Source organism: Paroedura picta, chromosome 1 (genome assembly GCF_049243985.1).
Source record: "Paroedura picta isolate Pp20150507F chromosome 1, Ppicta_v3.0, whole genome shotgun sequence".
NCBI classification, from domain to species: domain Eukaryota; kingdom Metazoa; phylum Chordata; class Lepidosauria; order Squamata; family Gekkonidae; genus Paroedura; species Paroedura picta.
Window position 1 is genome coordinate 107,986,053 of NC_135369.1, and position 26,654 is coordinate 108,012,706.

The 26,654-nt window shown below is 42.1% G+C and overlaps 1 protein-coding gene across 6 annotated transcripts in view; it reads right to left on the reverse strand.

The window, feature by feature from the left end:
• PDE7B (phosphodiesterase 7B) overlaps positions 1-26,654 on the reverse strand; it is a 251,800-nt gene that overhangs the window by 75,487 nt on the left and 149,659 nt on the right. Inside the window, exon 1 of one of the 6 annotated variants that reach the window (XM_077351916.1) lies at positions 10,438-11,044. The exons of 4 other annotated variants lie outside the window; for them this stretch is intronic. In XM_077351916.1, the coding sequence (XP_077208031.1) occupies positions 10,438-10,675 (238 nt within the window). In that variant the 5' untranslated portion in view covers positions 10,676-11,044. Of the gene's footprint in view, positions 1-10,437; positions 11,045-26,654 lie in introns of those variants that run through there. One more of the 6 variants, XM_077351926.1, reaches the window with a different exon arrangement.

Sequence of the window (26,654 nt, forward strand, 5' to 3'; positions counted from 1 at the left end):
ATGAGTGACATAAAGATAGAAGGCATGGTTAATAATGTTCTGATATGTCCCTTATCAAGCAGCACTGCTAACAGAAGATACCCGAGTTTCATTTGTTTATTTACAAACTAAGGGAGAAGAGATTTATCTTCTCATATAAGGAATCTCATTTAGAGAGATTTCGGTTTGTCTCACAGAGTTTTTTTTCTCAGCTGTTGCACAAGGGCTGTCTATTAGAACTACCAACTTGGACTTGGGAGATTCCTGGAGATTTAAGGCAGTCTTGGGGGTAGTTGCATTTGGGAAAGGCAGAAAGCTCATCAGTGCCCACATTATCCAGAGGAAGTTTTTGCTGTAGTCTGGAGATCAACTGTAACTCTGGGATAACTCCAGGCACCACCCAAAGGCTGGTAAGGTAAAGGTAAAGGTATCCCCTGTGCAAGCACCGAGTCATGTCTGACCCTTGGGGTGACGCCCTCTAGCGTTTTCATGGCAGACTCAATACGGGGTGGTTTGCCAGTGCCTTCCCCAGTCATTACCGTTTACCCCCCAGCAGCAAGCTGGGTACTCATTTTACCGACCTCGGAAGGATGGAAGGCTGAGTCAACCTTGAGCCGGCTGCTGGGATTGAACTCCCAGCCTTATGGGCAAAGCTTTCAGACGGCTGCCTTACCACTCTGCGCCACAAGAGGCTCTTTAAAGGCTGGTATCCTACTTTAAATGCTAGCTGATTACCTTCATCCATTCCCCCAGATACATCGTCATATTTATCCTATTAGACTTATTTCTTAGTTGTTACAACTATCTCCAGTGTAATCGTTTCCTTAAAACTCATTGAACTTTAATGCCGGATTCAGTTTGTGTTGGCTGGTATGAGGCCAGTCTGGTGGAAGGAAGACGCGATTCAAATGCTGGCTTAAAATGGCCACAGCTTTAATCAAAACCTCCCACGGAGGGTTGGCGCTATACGAGGTGAATGAGGCTTGCCTAAGCAGTCCGCTGACTGCCCACCCACATGAAACCTAACAAGAAGTCCATCAATGTTGCCCGCCGGAAATACGGACTTCAAATCAGATTTCCTACTCATGGGAGATAACCCATATAGAGGGCCAAAGGGCGCAAACCACCTTGTCTCATATAAACTGAGGCATCTAATTTTACCACAAAATCTGGGCAAACGTATTGACTCGCATATAAGCCGAGGGTGGGAAATGCTCCATCATCACAGGCTCTCTCATCCAGCCCCCCCCCCAACAAATACAGAAAAGTCAACAGGATGAATAGCTGCTGGCTTTTGTACCCCACTTTTCACCCACAGTTTGGAAGAAGTGATTAAGAAGAGGAAGAAGTGAAGGCAAAAGGAAAAACCCTCAGTCAAACCATTGATGTCCTACAAGCTGCTAGAGCAACGATTGGCTGGCTGGAGCAGGCTTTTATTTCAATTACTGTATATACCCGTGTATAAACTGAGGAGGGCTTTTTCAGTGTGCAAAAAAGGTGCTGAAAAACTAGGCTTAAACGCGAATATATAGGGTATATTGTTTTTGTAGGGCAATAAAGGCTAGGCTATGCCAACTCCTTAATACTCATCTTTGGATTGTGCTGGCCTATGCAGTTGCCTCATCTGATATGGTTGAATCCACCCCGTAGTTTGTGAATGAACAAGTGACACTAGGGTACCTTCTGTTAGCAGTACTGCTTGATAAGGGACATATCAGAATATTATTAACCATGCCTTCTATCTTTATGTCACTCATAAGCATGCAAATATTCTCAGTTCCATCTTCAGTCAACCATCCAAGGAGTGAATCTTGCAGAATTCTGCATGTTACATCTTAAGAAAAAAGCAACACAGGCTTTATATACAAGATCCTTCATATTTTATAGTATTTCCTGGACATTCCCCAGTTCATTGCCCTTTTGACTTGATGAGAATGTAACTGGATGCTACACTGCAAGAAATGCAAGCAGGATCCATCCAGCCATAGTTATGATAATTTTAAAAACACACTGTAAATAAATAAAATATGCAAAGTGCCCTTGGACTAATCAGTTCAGCTCAAAGTCAATTGGCCTTGCACTGGGAAACATGCTCCAAGGATCATTGTTATCAGTCATGTGCTGTCCAACTGTGATTGGAGCCTGTTAGGTAGACCTTCGAAGACCATATTTTTCATGCAATGAAGTCTGAACCATGGGTGGCATCTGAGTTTTGCAGCTCAGGTTTCCTTGAACTGGCTACTCTCAGATTTCCACTAATTGATTCTTTATGATTTGTGCTGTTCATGAGGTTGCACATAAACAGTATGCTTTTGCATGTGTGTGTCTGTGTATACAGGGCAGGCTAGCTAAATATAGAGTATACATTCCCCCCTAATTCTGTAGTAATTTGACCTTGCCCAAACCATATAATTTCTTAGTGCTGCACAGTAAGCAAAGCCAGGCGCAAGCACATTTCTGGCTGCATGGTACCTACAGAAATATTAGTGAAAAAGATCTGTGAGGTCTGTGGAGGCAAACTTGGTTGAGAGAAATGAACATTTCATTAGTAATGGGTATTCTACACTTTTTGTTATCAGGCTTAGGGCATATAATTAGGAAACCCTGTTAAGCTTTTAATACTGCTTTGCCAGCCACACAGCATGCATCTAAAAATAAACCACCCTTGATCAGAAAAGAACCTCATTGTACATTTAATCAAAGAGAGAACTGAGGTGGGTATAAAGTTGAGTTCTAGTCATGAGTACATTTGGCACTTGCCTGAAATCTGGACTTAATGAAATAGCATTTTGCAGCTGGACATTCAAAGTATTTCAAAGCACAATACCAGGGTTGCATACCTACTATTGTTGCTGTAAGACATGACCAAGAATCTTTATTTTCCTTACACAAATTATTTTCCTGCAACATTCTGAAAATGGAATCGTAATAATTACAATCAGATGGACTTCTGGTGTGAATCTGGGGATGAGTAGGCATCCTGCAAAACCAGAATCCATAACTTCTCACAGCCATGAAGCAGTCAGCTGAGCTCTACTGCTGAGTAATCTCCGTTGTTTTGGCCTATGTTACTTCAAAGTCCAGTCCACCAAGCATTGGCGAGACATAACTCCTGTTGGCTTTAATGATAATTATGCAGAAGCAGAAGAAGTGCTTGGTGAAATGTACAGTCCATAGATTCTTTTAATCTTTGTCAATATATCTGCAACAAACTCATGCAAAACAAAATGTTACGATCACATAAATAGAAACTTCCCATGGTTTTACATAAGCTGGCATGTAGGACTGGGTGGCAGCCTGGCTGGGACCAGGCTATTCATCCTCTGGGGAATTGGGTTGGCCTCAATCCCCAACATGATTTTCCCTAGCCAGATCTCCAGGTGTTGCCTGGGGAGTTCTGGGCCCGGTCAGCAAATATGGATCAGCTATGGCCACTGGAGCGCCCTCTGGAGTCACAGCCAGAGGTGCAGCAGGTGTGGGCATGACACCCTCTAAGACACCTTTTCTCAATTTTTTTTTACCATTGAGAAACCCCTGAAACATACTTCAGTCTTCGAGAAGCCCCAGAAGTGGTGCGATCATGCAGAATATGGTTGGGAAGCATAGCTGTGTACATGCCTACCCAGGGCCCCTCCCCTCCCCCTCCCCCTCCCCCTCCCCTCTAGGCCCATCATTGGCCATTTTGTGTGTGTGTGTGTGTGGGGGGGGTGATTCAACATGACCATCTGGTCATGCCAGTCAATATATGCTTAATGTATTTTAAAAATATATTAAAATTAATCCCTACCCATTTGAGAAACCTTTTCAGGGCTGTCAAGAAACCCCGGGGTTTCATGAAATCTTGAGAAAACCTACTCTAAGGACTACATATGCCCCTCTTCTCCCAGTTCAGTAGCTTCCTATAAGTTCCTTGTAAAGAGGAGATGGTGGTAAGCTTTGAATTGATTGGATTGTTTATTAATTCTAAATACTAATTTTAAAGCCTAATGTAATATTTGATTTGTTGTGTATTTTAAACCTTTTGTAAGCTCTCCTCAGCCTCTGGAGAGGGGAAGCGAATAAATGGAAAAATAAATACATTAATTAAAATGCCACTGGTGCTACTAATAGAATGGGCTTTTGTTTCAACCACATCTGTGGCTTCACTGCTTTGTGGCTATCTAAATTATCTGCTATCAGACACAGCCAACAAGACATAAAGTATACCACATGTGGAATTGTTTCAGTGAAGTAAAGGAAGCCTAAAGAAGGAAGCAAGTAATCGGGCTCTCAAACATGATTACAATCACCATGTAAACAGCACTTGCCTTTGTACACTTGAGAGTTTAATTTCTGCTATAAACAACTCTAGAGGATCAAGACATGAGAAAGGAGGGACTATGACTATGGTTCAGTTGCAGAGCACATGCTTTGCATGCAGAAAGTCCCAAATTCAATCTCTCGCATTTTGAGCTGAAAAGGACATAGTAGCAGCATTGGGAAAGATTCTTCCCCAGCAAGTCACAGCCAATTTATAGCAACTCTGCAGGGTTTTCAAGCCAAGAGAAGTACAGGAGTGTTTTGATATTACCTGCCTCATCATAGTTACCCTTGGTATTCCGTAGTAGTCCCCCATCCAAATACTGACCAGGACTGAATCTGCACGGAGCTTTTATTGCAATCCCAGGTTGATTCAGTCCCTGCCGTCTACACGGAATGCGATTTCTGTTTTGATTTGGGGTGATTTAAATTTTTCATCTGCAACAAGCAGGATTGATCCGGACTGACCCTACCTTTTCCTTGCGATATCCTGGAGTGGTTTTAACTGTCGATATTTGAAAAATTGCATGACTAAAGGTACAACTCTCTGCTTTCCCCCAAACTAACTAGCTGCTGAGCCTCCAACATTGTACAAAAGCCCTGATTGCTCAGGGTGTCAGTTCAAATGCTTCCTGGTTGCAAAACTTTCCTCCCAAGATTTATTTTTTTTCTTTGTTTCCCTCTGAAATCTGTGCTCCAGAACCAGCAGAGATTTGCCTTATTCTCTGAGAGGCTGCTGGCTGGCTGGCTGCTCAGCATCCTCCCCCATGCTCAATAGAGGAAGAGCCTCGTGCTGCTTCTCCACCGACAGTCAAAAGAGGAGAAATAAAACATGCAAGCTGGACTTCCTCCACCTTCCCCCTCTCAGCTCCCCGAATCAAGTGCAGAGCACTTTCTGTTTCAAGCCGGGGGAAAGTAATGAGGAAGCCCCAAGTTCAAATCGATCTGAATTCAACAGGAATAAACAAAGATTCAGCCCAGGGCTAACCATGCTTAGCTTCCAAGATTTGATGAGATCGAGCTAGCCTGGATTATCTAGGGCATGGTAGTCTGAATTAGCATAAGGCAATTTTCTACATTCATGTACATGGGGTTGGCCTTCGCCTGGCCTGGCTCTCAATTCCCTCCAGCATTTCTGACCTTGGACAGCTTATTCCTGGGGTTGCAGGACCAGGCAATGTAATAGCCATTAAGGATGGGGTTAGCAGGTCCCCCTGGCGTAGCTGGAAGGGCATGGTCATCTGGTCCAACACCCTGCACAATTTCGTGTCTAAGCGATCCCTTCACCAAAAATCTCCAGAATCCAGCCTGGCCTAGAGTAAATTCCTACCATCCCAGAGTGGCAATCAGCAATTCCCTGGGTATGCAAGGAAGGGCCACAAGAGACCAACAATGGAACATCTCTTCCTGCCCACCCACTCACAATCAGCCTAAATTCATAAAAGCAGCATTTCTGTGAGATGACTATCTAGCCTCTGCTTACAAATCTCCAAAGAAGGAGAACTCACCACCTCCTGGGGAAGCCTGTTCCACTGAGGAACCACTCTGTCAGGATATTCTTCTGGATGTTTAGCCAAAATTTCTTTTGGGTTAATTTCAACCCATTGGTTCTGGTCCGGCCATCTGGGGCAATAGAAAACAATTCTGCTCCATTTTCTATATGACAGCCCCTCAGGTATTTAAAGATAGCTATCATATCACCTCTAAAATTGTTTTTAAAATTGTTATCATATCACCTCATCCCTTAAATTGTTTTTTTAAATACAGTTGTTCTATCTTGGGATAAGCTAATGATGAAATTAATCCCATTTCTAAAGAAACTCCCCACTTTCCTGAAAACTGAGGCAGGTGTCATGGGGAAGAGTGTTCATAATAGCTACATGTGTCAAAGGGCCACATTTGGCACCAGGAACACAGATTATCACTGTTTTAGAAAATTATTATGCCACCTTTCCATGCAATTTAGGGTCTCCAAGACAGTGAACAATCAAAACTATGAAAAGCTCAGGCATACTTAGTAGGCCCCACTTGGAGAGTGGTAACCATAATGCCAACTCCAAGTAGGGCTGTCACCGTGTGAATATGTGAATATCAGGTCTGAACCAAACATGTTTGGAAAAGATAAGCAGAAAGTTGGTATGGTGGCTTCTCTAGAGCTTTGGACCTCCCTTCTTCCAAATGTTCAACTCACCATATTCCCAAAATACTGTGGAGACAAGCCAAGGAGAGAAATTTTGTAGCAGCTTCAAGGTGACTATAGTAACATGTAAAATGGCCTTTTGATTGTCTTCAGAGAGAGGTAGGAATTTAATTCCATTTTGTGTACAGTGTGCGTGGTTATTTTTAATAGAATACTCTACATCCAGGATTTTGGGGGAGGTAAAGCAGAAGGGTTAGGATATAATCTCCAGGAAAATAAAGGTTGCTTCTAAAAGCTTCTTCGTATGCATATTTCAATAACTTTGATAATTTAAAAATAAATCCCCACCCAGTCACAATTGCTTTACCAAAAGCCACAATTCTCTTTATTGACGTATTTGTTGGAAAACATTCGTGCAGTGAAGTTGTTAAAAGGTCTACAGGAAAAGGGAGAGGCCACTAAGATGTTTCACTTCCTGATGGCATCTGAAAGTAAAGTACACACTTCTGAGTGTTTATCATGTAAAACAGCATTAGTAGTTACTGCAAGTATCTCTCCTGTTGTGGAGACTGAGATTTGCCAAGCCTTTAACTATGAAGGCCGGAAACAAAGTGCTTGAAGGCTCTCATGAAGACAGGGAGTTCAAATTACTGCAGTATGGAAATAATAGATCTACCAAACTTTTAAAAGATGATGAATGAGTTCTCAGAAGTGAATCTAGAACTACAGAATGAAATCAACAGTTATCTTTCCTTCTTCCTGTTTGAACAGTGAAAGGGATGTGTGTAAATTTTGTATCTTCCTGTCTGCCTGTCTGAGGCCAAGAAGCCGCTCATATGGAACTGGGGCTAATCCCCACTTCCACATGATGCAGCCACTGGGCAGGCCCCCTCCCAGGGCTGCTGCGGATTTGGCCCTCATTTGCCCTGGGCTAAGGGAATGCAGGAGAATCTGTGTTCCCATACCCCGCTGCAGGGGCCAACAGGGCCTGTACTGCAGCAGGCCCACGTGGACTGGGAAGAGCAGGGCCTCCCAGTCCTACAGTGGCTAGAGAAGGCAAAAAATGCTCCAGTCGCCTTTGTGGTGCTTTGCCACGGGGCAAACCTGGGCTTTAAAAAAAATGCAAGAAAGTGGGATTGCATTCTGTGCAATCCCACCTTCCTGCAAAATAACCCCTCTGCAACCTTCCACACTTGTCTGCCATCACTGTGTTTCCCAGGAGGACACATTTTAGCGGGGGACAAGGTGCTCCACTTAAATGTGTCCCTTGTGGGGACACAAAAAGCTACAGAGCATAACATTCCACACCATCCCCCACAGCAGCCTGGCATGGCTACTGCCATGCAAAATCAGCCTGAGTTTATCTATCCACCCATTTACATAAAATCAGAAAAGTGAAAAAATCTATCACATTTGTTTTAGTCTCCACAAAATACAAAAACTTTGTCAATCCTGTTCACTGTGACAAACTTTCCCCTCAAAGGTACGGAGTCCCTAGAAGCCTTACATAGAACTGCATCGTATCTAACCTCACTGAAGGAAGTAGATAACAACACTATTTGCCCTGTATTGCTTATTTCTCCTGTGTTTTCCAGTGTTATTTGCCCACAAAATGTGGTTTGTACTGCATTAGCTCACCCATTTCTGACCAAGGTATATTAATTTCCAAATGGCCCCATAAAACTTCAAAATGCTGTCTGGTTTGCCCCATCCCCTCTCTTCTAGATGAACCACATCTGTAATCATACACAGCTTTGTCTCCTTCCTTTACCCAAAATAACCTCCCTAGAAAGACTTCTGATTTAATTTCCTTTTAATATAAATTGTTCCCAGTTTGAGCAATCAAATATGAAGTGCATGTATCTCTAGAGGCTGACATTATTCACTCCCTGGCTTTTTTAACACCAGTTTTTTAAAAGCTCAATATTTATTTATTTTATTTATAATTTGATTTATTGTTTATATAAATTATATTTATATTTAATCATTTTTCCTGTTGATTACCAATGTTCAAAGATGCTGGACTTTTCTTACTACTTTTCCCAACGTACCTTTTTGGGTTCTGAAAAACAGCCATAGGGAACCCAACATGGATCGGAGTCACACGCTGGGGGAAAGGGAGTTTAGCAGTAGCTGCTGCCAGATAGCCCAGTCATGTGGAGAAATCTAGGGCTGCCAACTCCCGGTTGAGAAATTCCAAGAGATTTCAGGGTAGAGTTATGGATGGGCAGGTTTTGGGGAGAGGAGGAAACTCAGTATAATGTTACAGAGTCAAGAGCAGCCATTTTCTACAAGGAAACTGATTTATATAGACTGCATATGACTTGTAATTCTGGATATCTCCAGGCCTCACCTGTATGTCAACCACTCTACTGGGCACCCAACATGGGCTAGCAGACAGGGACACTCTCCCAGCACTCCAGGTATTCTTTATAATACACCTAATGCATGGGGTTAAGAGTCTCTACGTGTCCTCTGCTTAACCTGTGATGGCCAACCTGACAGCAGCCGCAGACACTCCAGCAGCCCTATCCTCAGCACTAGTCCTGCTCTGCACAGAAACTGAAGAGGGAGGGAGGGAGAGGAAGGGAAACCATTAATTGAGTTATAAACATAACAAAAGCAAAGAAAGTTTTTCTGAATCAAGAACTATTTTACTTTGGATTGCGCTGTAAAACTACTCCAGGGGTTTCTCCAGATAGGTTCCCAGAAACACAAAATTTTCTGTGACATTAAAATGTGACAATATTATTGCAAGTCTGCATATATATGTGATTGTGTATAGAGAGCACTGACAACATCAGTATGGCAGACAGAAATAAAATGGTAATGGTAGAGTTAGGGCCTTACTCTTTTTCTCTCTTTGCTTTTAACATGCAGTGAACTCTGTAATGTGTAAGTGTACATACTTTGCATTCATTCTTTAGCTCATTAATCTAATAATTCAAAAGTTACCCAATCACCATACAGGCACATATGGTTCAATATATTCATACATACTGGCTACCTGCAGCACAACAAAGTCAAAGGCTTACATACACATTTGAAAAAAGGCACTTCTTATACATAAACATTTACAATCATAAAAAATCCTGTGGGATTTCAATCACCTTGAATAAAAATAATCAGGAAAACCTAACACAAAGTCCTTTAACTTTTAAAAAAAGTCACTGTCCTATTTTTAAAGAGGAGGAATATGGAATGAAGTTCTGAAAATTATTACGTTTCATAGAAGTATTTTATTGATTTCACTGACCTTCATACTAATAGAAATACCAATTTGTCAGCAGTGTTATAACATCTGAAAATGTATGCTAAATTGAGATCTCGGGACTACATTTCCTTAGATAAAATTTCTTTTTCATCATCACTGAAAGGTACTGTGATATTTGTACTGCTCAAAAGGATATACATTAAAACAAAAATGAAAATATAAAACAAAGTTGATTCCAGAAAGAAATTCTGATTCTAGAATTCAAGCCATTTCATTTTGATGTTTATTCCACCCTATCCCTGAAGACTCAGGGCAGCCGAAAAAAAATTGAAACAAATAATAAAAGTAGTTTGGGCACTACTCAGCCAGAGTTAAGTACACATTTAAATCCCTCTGACTTCAGTGGAAAAATGTAAGCACATTGAAACTCTTGTACATTGAAATCAAATTTATTCAAAGAGCTTAATTTTAGCTGGATTGTTGTATTTTTTAAAGATCTACTAAGAAACAAGCAGCTGTTCTTGGTGGTTCTGGAAATGTTACCCCGTATTTTTCATGAGCGACTAGTTAGATATTCTTTGCACTTGATACAAATTATTTAAGTAAATTAATTTATATGCCACATCATAGTACTAATTCTTTAATATCTAAATGCTTCCCCTCCCACACACACACATACTCCCAAATAGGTGCCCATGAGCAATATATATATTGGTTTAGGAGCAATATTATGAAGTCTGTGAGATTAATAAGAAAAATGCATCTCATTTTATAGTGCACAAATTATAACACTTTATAAGTTTACCTGAGAAACTATTTGAAGCATCTTCAATTTCTAGAACTCCTCTCTGCTTTGTTCCCTGGAGATCACTTTTTGACTTCCAAATTAGCTTTACCATTTTGAACATCTCAGGCAGCTCCCAAGCTAGGATCTTTGGCTGACCAAAGGGCTGGCTGCCTACAGGCAAGGGCATCAGATCTTCTTCAGTTCCCCACTGCCTACCCATGTCCAACACGCTGAAAAATCTATTCAACACAGGCATCCTCTAAAGAGAAGGCAGCTGCTACTGGAAAGGAAAACTTCTTAGACTCCAGGAAAAATAAAAACACCAAACATCATCGTCCCAGTTTACAGAGTAGGTTTCTGAAGGCTCACAACAGCCTCGTTGCTCCTAAAGTTCAGCCGAAATGTCTGTGGGGAAACGTGGTTTCCAAAGTTTCCCATTCATAACTGTTCTGAAACGGTTCCTTCTCATAGATACATGCAAATTTTGTTCCTGTCCCTTTTCCCTGCCTCCCTCTCAAGTTTCCAGTTAAGAACACTTGATCAATTCCAGCCTACTGCTTGATTTAAAAAGAAAACTGGGAAGATGTTTGTAAGATCATGCCAAGCTACTCTCAACTACAACAGGAAAGTTTTTATTTACCAGTTCTGTGTTAATCAGACCTTATGATGTGAGCAGCTGCTCCATTTTACACACACAGGGTGTGTGTATGTAAGGGGAGGACCTTGACAGAAGCTGTTGAAATTTACCTCATTCTGGCTAGACTAGTTCTTAAGGTCATTTTGCCCCTTCACTAATCCCTGTCAGACAATGAAGATTTTACAAGATTGTACTAGAATTTATGCGCCAAGTAATTCAACTAAATAACCTCTCCCCTCCCTTCCTCTTCCCAGTTGTTTGGTTCTCAATCTCAGCAAATCTGAAGAGCGGACTATTAATCAAGCCACTTTGTAACCTCATCTGCCCTTCAGCTGGACAGGAAATAACATTGATTCACATTCCAGAATGAACTGTGAATGAAATGAATCAGGAAAGCAGCAAGATCCAGAAGTGGTGTAATATCTAACAAACAACCCTAAGCTCATTTTGAGTTTTAAATTTCATTTTAAAAGAAAAATAATAATGAGAGAGAGAGAGAGAGAGAGAGAGAGAGAGAGAGAGAGAGAGAGAGAGAGAGAGAATTGGTTCCATGACTCCATATGCAGGTAAAGAGGAAAATAAACGGTTGAAATACAACTATTTCAGTTTCATTGTGGATTTGGGTTTTTTTGTCACCTCATTTCACCTGAATAAAGTTCATACAAGGATATCCACTGGTGTGGACTTAGTGCATTAGCCTTCAAAGACCAAAACCAAAACAGCCCTCTCATAGTTCTGTGGACATGTGTGGCAAGGCAGATGCTGGATTTAAGATGCTTTCGTTAATGAAAAGAAGAGCAACTGATGTTTTCTTAATCTACATTATTTATTTATTTTAGTCTAGAAAGTATCACATTATTCTTTGTGGACTATAGCCCATTTCCTCAGATCCATCTGCTAAAGTGGGTTTTAGTCCATGCTGAAGGCAACAGATAAGTTCAGGGTTTCCAACTGTGGTAACTTGAAGGCCCCACAATGTTACCATGGCATGGGATTTTCAAAATGGTTGTTGGGAAGAACCTTCCCACCCTGTGCCTGCCATTTTTGGATCCAAGTGAAGAGGAAAGAAAAAGGTTTTAATTATTTTTAATTGCCCCTATTTGACCTGCCCTCTTCCGGAACGGCAGTGATGGGCCTGGAGAGGTAGGAAGGGGAGGGGCCCTGGCCATTTAAATCATTGCTACCTGAGTCTCCTCTCACTTATGGGCTGTGTGGTAGGAAGGTGAGGCTAGCTGACATCACTTCCTGGTACCTTGAAATCTGAAAAATATTTCAGCGGTACCTCCATGGTCAAAGGATGATAAAAAGCTGGATTAGTGAGATAGGGGACTCAGGACTCTTGATTGATTTTGTTAATTTGATTTTTTTTTTTACTTTTGGCCATATGGCACTTAATATAGCTTATTACCCCTTCAAGGATCGCTGCCTTGACATGGCTTGCATAACTCAGTGAAGCTATGAGCTATGCCGTGCAGGGCCACCCAAGACAGGTCATAGCTGACAGCTCTGACAAAAGGTGATCCACTGGAGAAGGAAATGGCAAACCACTCCAGTATCTTTGCCATGAAACCTCTATGGACAGTTCCAAAAGGCAAAACTATATGACGCCGGAAGATGAGCCCCTCAGGTCGGAAGGTGTCCAATATGCTACTGGGGATGAGCAGACGGCTAGTATAAGCAGCACCAGAATGAATGAAGCAACTGGGCCAAAGCCAAAAAGATACTCAGTTGTTGAGGGAATTGGTTGCGAAAAAACAGTCCGATGCTGTAAAGACTTTTATTCCATATTCCAAGTTTGGACTTGGAGTACAAAATGAAGGAGGGCACAGGCTGGTAGAATTTTGTCACGAGAATACAATGGTCATAGCAAACACTCTTTTCCAACAACCCAAGGGACGGCTCTGCACATGGGCAACACCAGACAGTCAACACAGATATCAGGTTGACTATGTGTTCTGCAGCCAAAGATGGAGAAGTTCTATACAGTCAGTAAACACAAGACCAGGAGCTGATTGTGGTTCAGAACATCAGCTTCTTGTTGCAAAATTTAGGCTCAAATTGAAGAAAGTAGGGAAAAGCACTAGGCCACTCAGGTATGAACTAAATCATCATATCCCTAATGAATATACAGTAGAGGTGACAAATAGACAGAGTGCTTGAAGAACTATGGACGGAGGTTCGCAACACTGTACAAGAGGTAGCAACTAAAACCATCCCAAAGAAAAAGAAATGCAAGAAAGCAAAATGGCTGTCTGAGGAAGCTTTACAAATAGCTGAGGAGAGAAGGGAAGTGAAAGGCAAGAGAGAAAGAGAAAGATACACCAACTGAATGCTGAACTCCAGAGAATAGCTAGAAGAGATAAGAATGCCTTCTTAAATGAACACTGCAAACAAATAAAAGAAAACAATAGAATTGGGAGGACCAGAGATCTCTTCAAAAAAAATGGAGATATGAAGAGAACATTTCATGCAAAGATGGGTATGATAAAGGACCAAAATGGTAGGGACATAACAACCAGAAAATATTAAACATAGGTGGCAAAATTATACAGAACAACTATACAAGAGCGAGCTTAACACTCCTGATAACCATGAGGTGGTAGTCACTGACCTGGAGCCAGACATCCTGGCATGTGAAGTCAAATGGGCCTTAGGAAGTCTGAGCAACAATAAAACTAGTGGAGGTGACAGCATTCCAGTTGAATTATTCAAAATGTTAAAAGACGATGGAGTAAAAGTGCTACACTCAATATGCCAGCAAATTTGGAAAACTGAACAGTGGCCATAGGATTGGAAAAGGTCAGTTAACATTCCAATCCCAAAGAAGGGCAATGCCAAAGAATGTTCAAACTACCGCACCATTGCATTTATTGCAATGGCGAAAGCAACGAACGAGCCAGGCTTCGGCTAAAGTCCCTTTGCAGAAGTGATTAACACAGTGAAACAAAGCTCCCTACTGCAAGTGTCTTTAAAGTTCCCAAGCACCACATAGGCCCCTATTCAGCACTGCCTGTAATTTCGGCTACAAATCGCGCCCATGTGTGGGGGGGTGTTTCTACTTGAGGAGTGTGTAAACGATCACTTGCCAGCTCCTATACCAGCAAAAAGGTCTTTCAGATGCAATTATTGAACACAGATTCATTGCAATGGGTGTGTTTGGTTTTTTAAAAAACAGTTCTTAAAGGGAAAGGGGCTTTTTGGGAGCATGAACACAACAGCCCATTGGCTGTTCCGTTTGATTGACGGCCAGGGGTGGGAAGAAGCACAGAAAAAAATCGCTTCTTTGTTGCGATTCCAGCGAGACCGGAAACCTGTGGGGAATGAATGAAACATTACTGGGACTTCTATATTCCATTTTTTAAAAAAGGTATGTGGAATGAGGAAATTCCACTATTTAATATAGTTTTTCTGCATTCTGTGAACAATTGGCAACATTGGTCCTGGTGCAGAATGGCCCTGTATATTGTCTCCTTGCCTATTTAACTTGTATGCAGAGCACATCATGAGAAAGGTGGGGTTAGATGAGTCATAAATTGGGATCAAGATTGCAGGGAGAAATATAAACAACCTCAGATATGCAGATGATACCAATCTAATGGCAGAAAGAGAAGAGGAACTAAAGAGCCTGTTGATGCGGGTGAAGGAGGAGAGTGCAAAAGTTGGCTTGAAATTTAAGAAAACGAAGATCATGGCATCCGGCCCTCTCAATTCCTGGCAAATAGATGGGGACGAAATGGAGATAGTGACAGATTTGTTGCTCTTAAAGGTGCCACTGGACTTTGGTTTTGTTTTATTAGGTTTAGATACATAAAGAGGTTCTGCTTGCCTCAATTTACACATTTTTCTTTTGTTCACTGGCACCTCTGCTTAGAAAGGTCTGACTGGGAAACAATTCAAAAACTGCAAAACTTTTAAATGAGAACTAAAAGTGGGTGACCCAGAATCCTGCTTTAATATTATGTTCAGTAGTTTGGGGGGGGGGGTGCACTCTGCCTTGGAGTTCTTTAGTCTTTTTAGTTTTACACTAAAATCACTGTTAATTTGTTTAATTTGGATATTAACTTTGCCATCCCATGGTTTGATGTTTTTGTTTTTTTGTTTTAAATTCAGGCTAAAATTAAACTTATTGTCCTTATCTGGAAAAAATACACTTTGCAAATAAACAGGATCTTTGTCTATAGAGGAAGGAGGAAAAACAGAGGAGATTGAATTTAACATTCCTAGGTATGTTTTTTTTTTCTTAAAAAACCCTAAGAATATACAAGTTTATCCTGCTGATGCCAAGATCATCAGAAGCAGCAGCATGATACTTCCACCATCCAAGCATCCTTTTGCCATGTTTACCTTAGCGTCCCCACCTCAAGCAGGGGACGGACATCTTTATTCAGGGTTTTTCAAATATTGTCTAATGTGCTGTACTGTAACATTCTCTTGCCACAGTAAACACTGTAATGTCAAACTGACACAAAGAATGAAATTCTTCTTAAGTATTATACCATTGTTGCAGCAATTATATTATTTTCCAGTAGTGGCTAGCACCAGGATATCCTGACCCTTAGAACAAAGGGGTTATGAAGAAAACAATTGTATTGGGTAGCATTCCAGATGCACTGATCCATTCATAAAACACATGGCTGCAAGCCTGTTCTGTCCCAGGTTTTAGTTGCTTGTCTGTTGCTGTTTTATATTTGATGACATAAGCAAGTCTCTAGGAGCCTTCCTTCTGGAAAGCACCAAAAAGAGTGTTAATTAACCCCTCTCTATCAACAAGCAACATAAGTTATGATTAAGATGCATTTAAGCTATTTGCCCACAGCTGTGCAGCATATCTACGACGCAGCCCAAACTTACTTGTGTTTGAAGGTAAGCTCTGACTGGCCTCACTGGCCACATATAACTTTCGAAGCAGTCTTGGGTGTGGGAAATTGCCTGAGCTGCTCAGAATGTGCAATTCACTGACAAAAGCTGCTTGGTGCTGATTTCAGTGTGTGAACTCTGCATGCCATATGACCATGGCAACACAGATGAAAATCAATGCAAGCTGATGGAAAAACTTCAGGCCCAGTCACATAAATAAGCCCTCAAAATTAACAGGATAAAATGAGCTAGCTAGCCCCCCCATGTGTGTGTGTATGTGTGCATGCACATATTTGACAGCATGTTATTTAACCAGTTCACTAGACATGGCAGCACTATGCTGGCTGTGAAGAGATATGGGTAGGTACCTTGACTAGGTATCAGTGCAGAAAGGGGAGATACAAGGTCTTGCCTTAGCCAGTTGGAAATATATCCCACCAGGAGAGCTGTGGGTTAATGAGAACCACTTGCATTCTGATAAATGAATATTTGACCAATGGTATCAAGAGAACTCTTCAGAGAGAAGGCCATTTCAGGGCTGTGATGACAGATAAAGAGAACAACAAATCAGAGTCCAGTAATATCTCTAAGACCAACAAAGATTTATCCAAGGTGTGAGCTTTCAAATGCAAGCACTCTTCCTCAGAGTGTGAACTGACCATCATGACAGTGGGAATATATAAGCAAAAGTATAGTCACTGTACTGAAAAGAACATTCTGATTACAGATGCAGATCCTCGTTTAACCAGAATTCAGGAATTTTATCTCCCCAACACAACAGGAAATTTTATAGTAGCAAATATGGATTTTATCCATCAAATACTGGCTCCATCTTTTCTTTAGCCTTCCGCCAAATAGTCTCCTTGCACTTCTTCCATCTGACCATTATAATTTGAAATGGTTTCAGGCCATTGCCTCTAAAATTAAATCCATAGGCACTGACCTTGATTCTTTAGCTAACTCTGGAGAGGATCATATTTTTCGAACTATCCAAAGAAGAATCCAGGATATTGATCTCCAGATAATTTATACTGGTGCAGGGGGACCGTGCTCCCCACGAGCTTTTGGTCTATCCTATACCCCAAACACTATGGCACACTATTTTTCCAACCTTATAATACCTTCAAACCGCAGAGCGTTTATGTTGGCCAGACTAAACGTATTTCCTTCTGCAATGGTTGAAGGCAGGTATAAGAGAATTCTCCGCAATGAAAGGATTTGCAGGTATTGCCATACAGAACCAGACTCAGTTTGCCATATCATTCTGCGATGTATAATAACAAACGTTCTGACTTGATCTCCCCACTTCCACCCTTCCCTAATGTCTCAGATGGCAGGGCTCTTGAATTGCTGCTTATCGATAATTCCTCGGAGACCACTGAACGGGTAGCCAAGTTTTTATCTATAGTAATGTCCCATAGGGTAAAGAAGTAAACGTCACTGGCTTCATCTTTTTGTATTTGCTGCTCCCTTGCCTGTTGTAACTTTCCTCACAGTTTTTTAGAATTTTATTACAGAACCGATTTGTATATTGTTTTATAATGTGAATGCCATTAAAAGTTTTGTATTGTATTGTAGTAGCAAATATGTTAAATATTAACAATGCCATACCACAGATGGGAAATTTGATCAAGAACTGCAGTTTAGGTATGAAAGGTATGACATCACTTCAGAATTTTTTCTGGAAGTGACATCATGCCATCACCAACATTAGAAAAAAACAGCCTTTTTTTACCTGCAAGCTGCTGGAATGCAGGCAGGAGATCTCCCACCCCTTCCAAGGACAAGACAACTGTAGGGCAAGACAAGGATCAGTCGGTCAAGGTTCACTCTGCCCTGGAGTTCACCAAAAGGTTCTGGACAAGTTAATCTCTCTCAGTCTAACAACCTATTGTACAGGATTGTTGTTAGAAGAGGACAGCTTCATATGTGACTCTGAGATTCTTGGAGGAAAGGTATGACAAAAATGCAAGAGATAATCCCTTTAATCCATAAAGCAAGATAGGCATCATTATGACACTTTTCAAATGACATGTAGCGTGCCATGTGTTTGTATTGAGGGAGAAGCAGACTGTGGCAGCATGCTCTGCTCCAGGGCCAGGCTCATTCTGCACACACTGGATAATGCACTTTCAAGGCACTTTACAAGTAGATTGTCCTGCATGAAACAGGGAAGTCTACTTCTAAAGTGCCTTGAAAGTGCATGGATGCTGTGCAGTAGAGCAGTGGTCCGCAACCTTTGTCAGACTGCGGACCGCTGCGCCGGGGTGCGGGGAGAGGGCGACCCGGGCCCCCGCGCATGCGTGTTTGTGCCCCCGCTGGACGCAAATGCGCATGCGTGGCAGGTATGCACGTGCACATTTGCGCTGCCGGCATGCCGGCGGCTGCGGTTCCCTCTCCCCGCCCCTCCAGGCTGCAAGGAAATCGGCCGCCAAAGCAGCCGATTAGCTTGCGGCCCGGCAAGCTTCTCTTCCCGCCCCTTCCCAAAGCAAGAAGCTTGCCGGGCCGCAAGCTGATCAGCCGCTTTGGCGGCCGATTTGCTCGCAGCCTGGCGAGCTTCTCGCTGTGGGGGGGGGCGGGAAGAGGGAGCCGCGGCACAGCGCCGAGGCCTTCGGGCCATGGTCCGGGGGTTGGGGACCACTGCATTAGAGTATAGCTAGACCTGCTTTCCCTTTGGTTCAGCCCCTTTCTTTTTTAGCATAAATTTGGCCCAACCCTTCAGCTTTGCCTTTTCTTCTTCATCTTCCATTTCATTTTGCTTACATGGTAAAAAGAAATCATACCAAATTGTGGTTTTTTTAGTGACTTTATTTATTTTGAATAAAACCCAAAGAATATATGCCGTCCATGATTTCATTTGGTGTGCTATTAAAAACATGGCATCATTTTTGTAAAAGGAATAAAAATATTATTCTGGAGAAATCTCGGTCTCCAGGTTTGTGGAAAAGTTTCCCCACTCACATCAGTGATAGTAAGGAAGCCGATCCATATCCATCCAAACTGTGTATGCAACTGAATAACCGTAACGTCCTAAAGATGTTCATTTGGAATCATCAGGTATACAGAAGGGAACTTAATATTATCACTCAACATTGGATCAAAGGAGCCATATCTTAGCTAATACAAGAAAATTAAAACTTTTTAAATATTGAGAAATGCATCGCTCAGGGTTTTTTTTAACCTTTGATACCACTAATTTAATCATCTAACAAATATCACAATCCAAATCTTTAATTATTGTTCTATATGTATGTACTGTTTTAAAAATTGAGTTTTAAAACTCTCTTCACTGCCTTGACGGCCATAACTTTGTGCAAAGGTGGCCAAGTATATTTTGCCTGAGTGTTCCTATAATGATCAAGATGTGTACCATGAAAAAGCATCTCTAATGCACTAAGTTGTGGCAACTGTGCAAAACTGATCTGACAGTGTTATGGTAGGAAGAGGAAATTGCGTTTTTCCTTGCTGTGAAACTTAGACCATGAGTTCCATAGAAAGCATCCTAGTAACCAGCTGCCACCACTCAGTAGCCCAAGAGAACATCTAGACCAGACTTTCTCAACTGTTTTACAATTGAGAACCCCCTGAAACATTCTTTAGGCTTTGAGAAATTCCAGAAGCAGCATGTTGGTGCCAAATATGGTTGGCAAACATAGCTATGTACATGTCCACCCAGGGCCCCTCCCCTTCCCCTCCAGGCCTATCATTGGCCATTTTGAGAGGAGATCAACATGACCATATATGGTAATATCACCTGGTAAATTATTAACAATTTTTTTTAAAAAATTAAAAATTCATTAACTCCCACCCATTCAGGAAACACTTCCTTGGCCATCAAAACCCCCCAGGTTTTCAGGAAGCCCTGATGGAGAAAGCCTGATCTGGAACTACCTGATGAAAAGGCACTCTTCTAGTAGAGTGCTAAAGCAATTAAAAAGTAACAGTGTAGAAACACTAGGGAATGCTTTATAATCAAATATGTAATGCCCATGCTGCCTAGTGTGTGGGGAAGAGGTTAAGAGAAATATTCCAGATAAATAAATGGTACTAAATGAAGCCAAAAATTGCCTTTATATATAAAATGGGTTATTATAAAACAGAGACTGTTTCCACAGCTGCAAAAAATGCTGGAATGGCTTCCCTAAAGTCCCACAGAATAACAAACCTTTCACATAAAAATTGGGCATTGAAGGAGAAGATCCAAGTGCAATTCCTATTTGCTGTGCAGTTTGAGAACCCACAGATAACACAAGTTCTCGCCCCTCGCACCTGGGAGGGAATTTGTGGTTATTCATTGAGGAAGCTCAGGATTCGAGTCTGCTTCCTCCTCCATTCCCACCTCAAGTGGGAATCTACTCTACTCCTACTATCTGCCCCTCCTCCCGCCCTTCCCCCGCCCTCTGTATTTAAAAAAAAAAATTGAGCAGGATTGTGTTACAATGATTTGCAGTAACAATAGCACCCACTTTCTGGGGATGCTTCAGAGAGTTAACAGTACAAAACAAGGACTCCACATTTCTCCGCCTCCACCTCCAGCATTTCTCTTCAGTTTAGAATGAACTTGATGAGATTTTGGAGTCATTCTACTGCAGCCTTTCTGAACTTTTTTACCATTGAGAAACTTCTGAAACATTCTTCAGGCTTTGAGGAACCCCAGAAGTGGCACAATTGTGCAGAAAATACGCAGCATAGCTGCGTTCACATACACCCAGGGTTCCTCTTCTTCCCACCCCCTCCATGTCCATCACTAACCATTTTGGGAGGGGTGGGTGAGTCAACATAACCATATATGATAACATCACCCAATAAACATTTAACAAATATAAAAAATAATATTAAAATTAATTTACTCCCACTCATTCGGGAAACCTCCCAGGAGCATCAAGAAACCCCACAGTTTTATTAAACCCTGGTTGAGAAAGTCTGTTGTTCTATGTCCAGGGGTCCAAGATCCCAGGCACTCTGATCTATTAAGGTGCTAGCATTTCTATCACAGACAGCATCTATTCTAACACATAGCACTCCAAGGTGTCTGAGATAAAGCTTTACGGGATAGTTTTGGTAAATCAATAAATCAGTCAGTCAGTCGGTCAGTCTGTCTATCAGTCTATTTTGTCTGTCTATAACATTTATTAGCTTCTTTTCCATCTTATGGAACTCTTAGGTACAGCTTAGGTAAAATACATTTTAAAATAAATTAAGGACAAGATTTAAAACCACAATTTTGTAAGGCCATTACTCTGCATTTTGTTGCTTCAGGAAAAAAAAAGAATATTATGCGATATTATAAAAAATCCCTTTGCTTGGCCAGAACTGTCTGCAGAGTGTATCAAGACAAGATTACAGTAGTGGGGAAAAGGCACAAAGAATGTCAGGGGCTTGCATTCCTTTGGAACCATTATCATAGTATGCACCACAATTATTAGACACCAATAATCCATACTTTTCTGTCCCCTTCTCCAGCATAATGCTTGTAAGACCTTTTTCTTTTGAATTTGTGACATGCAGAAATCCCAAAAAATTCTCCTTGGTCTGATCACCTGTTAACACAGAGAGGAGGAATGTGTGTCATCAGAGAGGGCAAATTGTCCCTTGGCAACTTGGTGAGAGCTTAGCATCCATCACCATAAAGTAAGAAAGTTGCCATTTTCCACTGTACTGCGGTGTGAAGCCTGTCCTATGAGAAAAAATACACAATTATTTCACAGAGTGGTAGTTATCAGCATCTGGCCCACTCTTTCCACTGGTGATAGTAGGAAGACATAATAAAACCTACACAGTTACAAGGGTTGTCACCAAGTTATTATGGGCACTCCTTTACAACAGTTCCAGATTCACAAAAAGAGAGTCATACATATATTGTACACATGCAGATTCTAAATCAACATGATCACTGATCACTGATGAAGCCTGCTACCATGTTCTCACTTTCCCCCATGTGCATTTATTTTACATTTCAAAGAAATCATGCATCAGGTGATAAAATAAATATCCGATGTATATGTTGCTAGTGAACGTTTCCACACGGAGGGATAAAATGTGCGTGGCCTCCTGCTTGCAAAAGTGGGATGGTAAACCTTGTGTTTGCAGGCCTCTCCATGGGAGACCCCTCCCACATTTTATTACCGCGATGCGGTAATGTCACAACACGGATGCATTTTAATAAAAATCAACATCTCCACGTTGCTATAGAGCAGGGGTAGTCAACCTGTGGTCCTCCAGATGTTCATGGACTACAATTCCCATGACCCCCTGCCAGCTACCCCTGCTATAGAGAACCACCAGAATGATACAGGATTCTCACCCTGCCCCTTTTGGGATTCATGTTCTTTGGGACTTTATGCATGTCTGGGTGGATTTCTGAGGCGCTAAACTGGGGCCCAAAAAGTCATTTTTTGTAAATGGTTGGCTTAAAAACAAAGTGTGCAAACCCTTGTATGATGGGGAGAAGGCTGCTCAATCACCTGTAACCCCCCCCCCCCTCCTAGCTCATTTCCCACCTCTGGAAAACTCAAACAGGGCTGTGTTTTGCCTGCCTGATCCCAAAATGACCATGGAGACTTTGCAGAAGATTTTATTTTACCTCTGAAAATGTAGCGGACCATGTCATTAAAAAAAAAAAACGTTACTCAGAAAAGGAAATGGAGGGCGAGTATGAGGGCAGGACAATGCTGCAGACACTATTGCACCTTTCCCCCACCATACGGGCTTGCCTCTGGTTGCTCACTGGTTGCTCATTGATGGGATGTGAGATAAAAAGTGGCAAATCCACTTTTTGCGATTTCCCTCATCCTAAAGCAAATCTGGGGAAAATGTGAGCCAACCCCTGGACAGCCTCGGGATGCAGATGACGTCAGTAAACAGAGGCTGTCCAGGGGCAGATTCCTCGCGTGGAAACGGTCAGTGTATTTCAGATTGCATGGCATTCATTAACCTAATGCTTTAATTTTCATTGTAATTTCCATCTCCCTCTTCTGTTCTCTTTGAAAGGAGAGAAAAGCCAGGGCTTAACTTGGCACAGAACTCTTTTGGCTCTTAGCTGTTTTGGCCTTCTGCCTCCACCAGTTCTCCCACAGCAAATCAGTCAGGATCCACAAAAGCTGTAAATGATCTTTCATGCCTTCTCCTATTATTTTTGATTCTTCTCCCCAGGAGTAATTTCCCAGTGATAACCTCATTCCCCCATGTCAACAACATAAATGATACCAGAGCTCCTAATTCGCAGTTTTTCCCCAAGGGCTTCATCAGGAGTTCAACTGTTGATGCTTAAGTAAATGAGCAGAGCAAGGAGAAAGCCAATGTTTGTATTCCTCTTCTTTTTAAAATGGTATATTTTAAACACTGGCCTAATATTATTCCAATATTGGGAAAGTCACGAGGCTCACTGCAAAATGGTAAGTGGTGAACATGTGAAGCTGAAATGGAGACAGGAAAGAATATCATGTAAATGTGCAAAACAGAAGTCGCATTGAGACAATGAGGTGCCAGAACACTTTGGGAAGATACAGTATGTTTAACTGGGAAAGTCCCCTCCCCCAAATGTTAAACAATACTGTGGAAAAGTAACATTCATTATATTTTAGTCTGCTCAGTCCACAATGGATGCCTCCTGCCTGGGTGGCAGGTGAGCATGGATAGAGAGGTTGTTGAGAGGCATTTAGCTGCACTGGATGAGTTCAAATCCCCTGGTCCGGATGAAATGCACCCGAGAGTGCTCAAAGAATTTTCCAGAGAACTTGCACAGCCCTTGTCCATCATCTTCGGAACCTCTTTAAGGACTGGAGATGTCCCGGAGGACTGGAAGAGAGCAAATGTTATTCCGATCTTCAAAAAAGGGAGGAAGGATGACCCGGGAAACTACAGACCAGTGAGTCTGACCTCTGTTGTGGGGAAGATAATGGAGCAGATATTAAAGGGACCGATCTGCAAACATCTGGAGGACAATTTGGTGATCCAAGGAAGTCAGCATGGATTTGTCTCCAACAGGTCCTGCCAGACCAACCTGGTTTCCTTTTTTGACCAAGTAACAGGTTTGCTGGATCGGGGAAATTCGGTTGATGTCATTTACTTGGATTTTAGTAAAGCTTTTGACAAGGTTCCACATGATGTTCTGATGGATAAATTGAAGGACTGCAATCTGGATTTTCAGATAGTCAGGTGGATAGGGAATTGGTTAGAGAACCGCACTCAAAGAGTTGTTGTCAATAGTGTTTCATCAGACTGGAGAGAGGTGAGTAGCGGGGTACCTCAGGGCTCGGTGCTCGGCCCGGTACTTTTTAACATATTTATTAATGATCTAGATGAGGGGGTGGAGGGACTACTCATCAAGTTTGCAGATGACACCAAATTGGGAGGACTGGCAAATACTCCGGATGATAGAGACAGAGTTCAACGAGATCTGAACACAATGGAAAAATGGGCAAATGAGAACAAGATGCAATTTAATAAAGATAAATGTAAAGTTCTGCATCTGGGTCAGAAAAATGAAAAGCATGCCTACTGGATGGGGGATACGCTTCTAGGTAGCACTGTGTGTGAACGAGACCTTGGGGTACTTGTGGATTGTAAACTAAACATGAGCAGGCAGTGTGATGCAGCGGTAAAAAAGGCAAATGCCATTTTGGGCTGTATCAACAGAGCCATCACATCAAAATCACAAGATGTCATAGTCCCATTGTATAAGGCACTGGTCAGACCACACCTAGAGTACTGTGTGCAGTTCTGGAGGCCTCACTTCAAGAAGGACGTAGATAAAATTGAAAGGGTACAGAGGAGAGCGACGAAGATGATCTGGGGCCAAGGGACCAAGCCCTATGAAGATAGGTTGAGGGACTTGGGAATGTTCAGCCTGGAGAAAAGGAGGTTGAGAGGGGACATGATAGCCCTCTTTAAGTATTTGAAAGGTTGTCACTTGGAGGAGGGCAGGATGCTGTTTCTGCTGGCTGCAGAGGAGAGGACACGCAGTAATGGGTTTAAACTTCAAGTACAACGATTTAGGCTAGATATCAGGAAAAAGTTTTTCACAGTCAGAGTAGTTCAGCAGTGGAATAGGCTGCCTAAGGAGGTGGTGAGCTCCCCCTCACTGGAAGTCTTCAAGCAAAGGTTGGATACACACTTTTCTTGGATGCTTTAGGATGCTTAGGGCTAATCCTGCGTAGAGCAGGGGGTCGGACTAGATGGCCTGTATGGCCCCTTCCAACTCTATGATTCTATGATTCTATGATTCTATGATTCATACTGATTGCCAGGGAGAGTGGCCCTGATCAAAGCCAGGCACACCTCTCATGGGCCAGGGACTACTAGCCTGTTAAAACCAGCTGTGTGTAACATTCTTTAGGGAACATATTTGGAGAGGCGGTCCCTCAGGTTCACCAGGCACAAAATGCGTATGGCCTTAAAGGTCAAAAACAGCACCTTGAACTTAGTCTCCTGGGAACCAATACAACTACCTAAGCACAAGGTGCATGTGAGCTCTCCATGGTAATGACTCTGACAGCTGCATTTTGGATCAGCTGTAGTTTCTGGAGTAGGAACAAGAAAAGGCCTGCATGGAGCAAGTTACAGAAGTCCAATCTGAAGGTGATTGGTGAGCTACTTTGGTGACCTGTGCCTCCATAGAAAAGGAAACATCGCCACTCCAGATTCCTGGTGGTCTGTGCACCAGTAATCTATATGTTGTCCAAGCTAAGTAGATACGCTTCCTTCACTGGTCCCTTCCTACCCATGGTATGGGATGCAAATTCAATTGGTCCATTTAAACCATCTAGGTATACATGGGACAAAACTGCCTCTACTCCATACTGACAGACATTACAAGCCAGCATCATCAGTAATCTAGGATCAAAACATGTTAGCACCTTGAATGACTGCAATGAAGTATCTGAGAATTAAAATGCTATTTCTTCTCCCTCTTCCATGAAGTATTCTAGAGAAGCTGAAGCAAAGAGCAAGGTTTGGGGGACAGACCCTCAGGTCCCACTCCTGTGTTGACAGGCCTTCTGCTGTTGTACAGAATGAAATTCTCAAGGATGGAGGGCATCAGTCTGAGGAGAAATGTGATCACTTAGAAGGAACCCTTTCCTTGACTGACATTCTCTTGTATCGAGGATACCCCTCTGGGGATGCGGGGAGGTGGGCTTTTGGTAGTTGGTGATTTGATTACTAGTGGGGTCTGAACAGGTGTTTTGAACACATAGTGCCTTGCCTGCGTGGTGTGAAGTTCGCAGACATCACATGTTGTCTAGATAAATTACTAGATAGTGATGGGGAGGAGACAGCAGTCAGGGGAATTAACTCCCCAACGGAAGTAAGATGAGTGGAAATACTGAGCCCTAACTGTTACTTAAAAGTGGGAGTATACTACTGCCACCCTGATCAAACCTTTAACACTGATCTTGAGATGGAGAAGGGAATAAAGGAGATGACTAAAGCAAATGTTATTGTACTAGGAAACTTCAACTACCCCAATATTGAATGTGTAAAGGTCATGCTGTACAAATGAGATTCCTAGACATCATAAATGACCATACACAGGAACAGTTGGTCACAGAGCCAACAAGGGGCTCTGAATCAGTCTCAGGACTTGGTAAGAGAATATAGAGGTTGTTGCGCCAACTACAACCAGTGACCACAGTGCTATAAGTTCACCAGAAAGTTATCCCTAAAGGCCAAAACGGCAACATTTGATTTCAAAATATTTTAAAGTTAAAAGGCAGATAAAAGTTAGAAGAAGAAGAGTTGA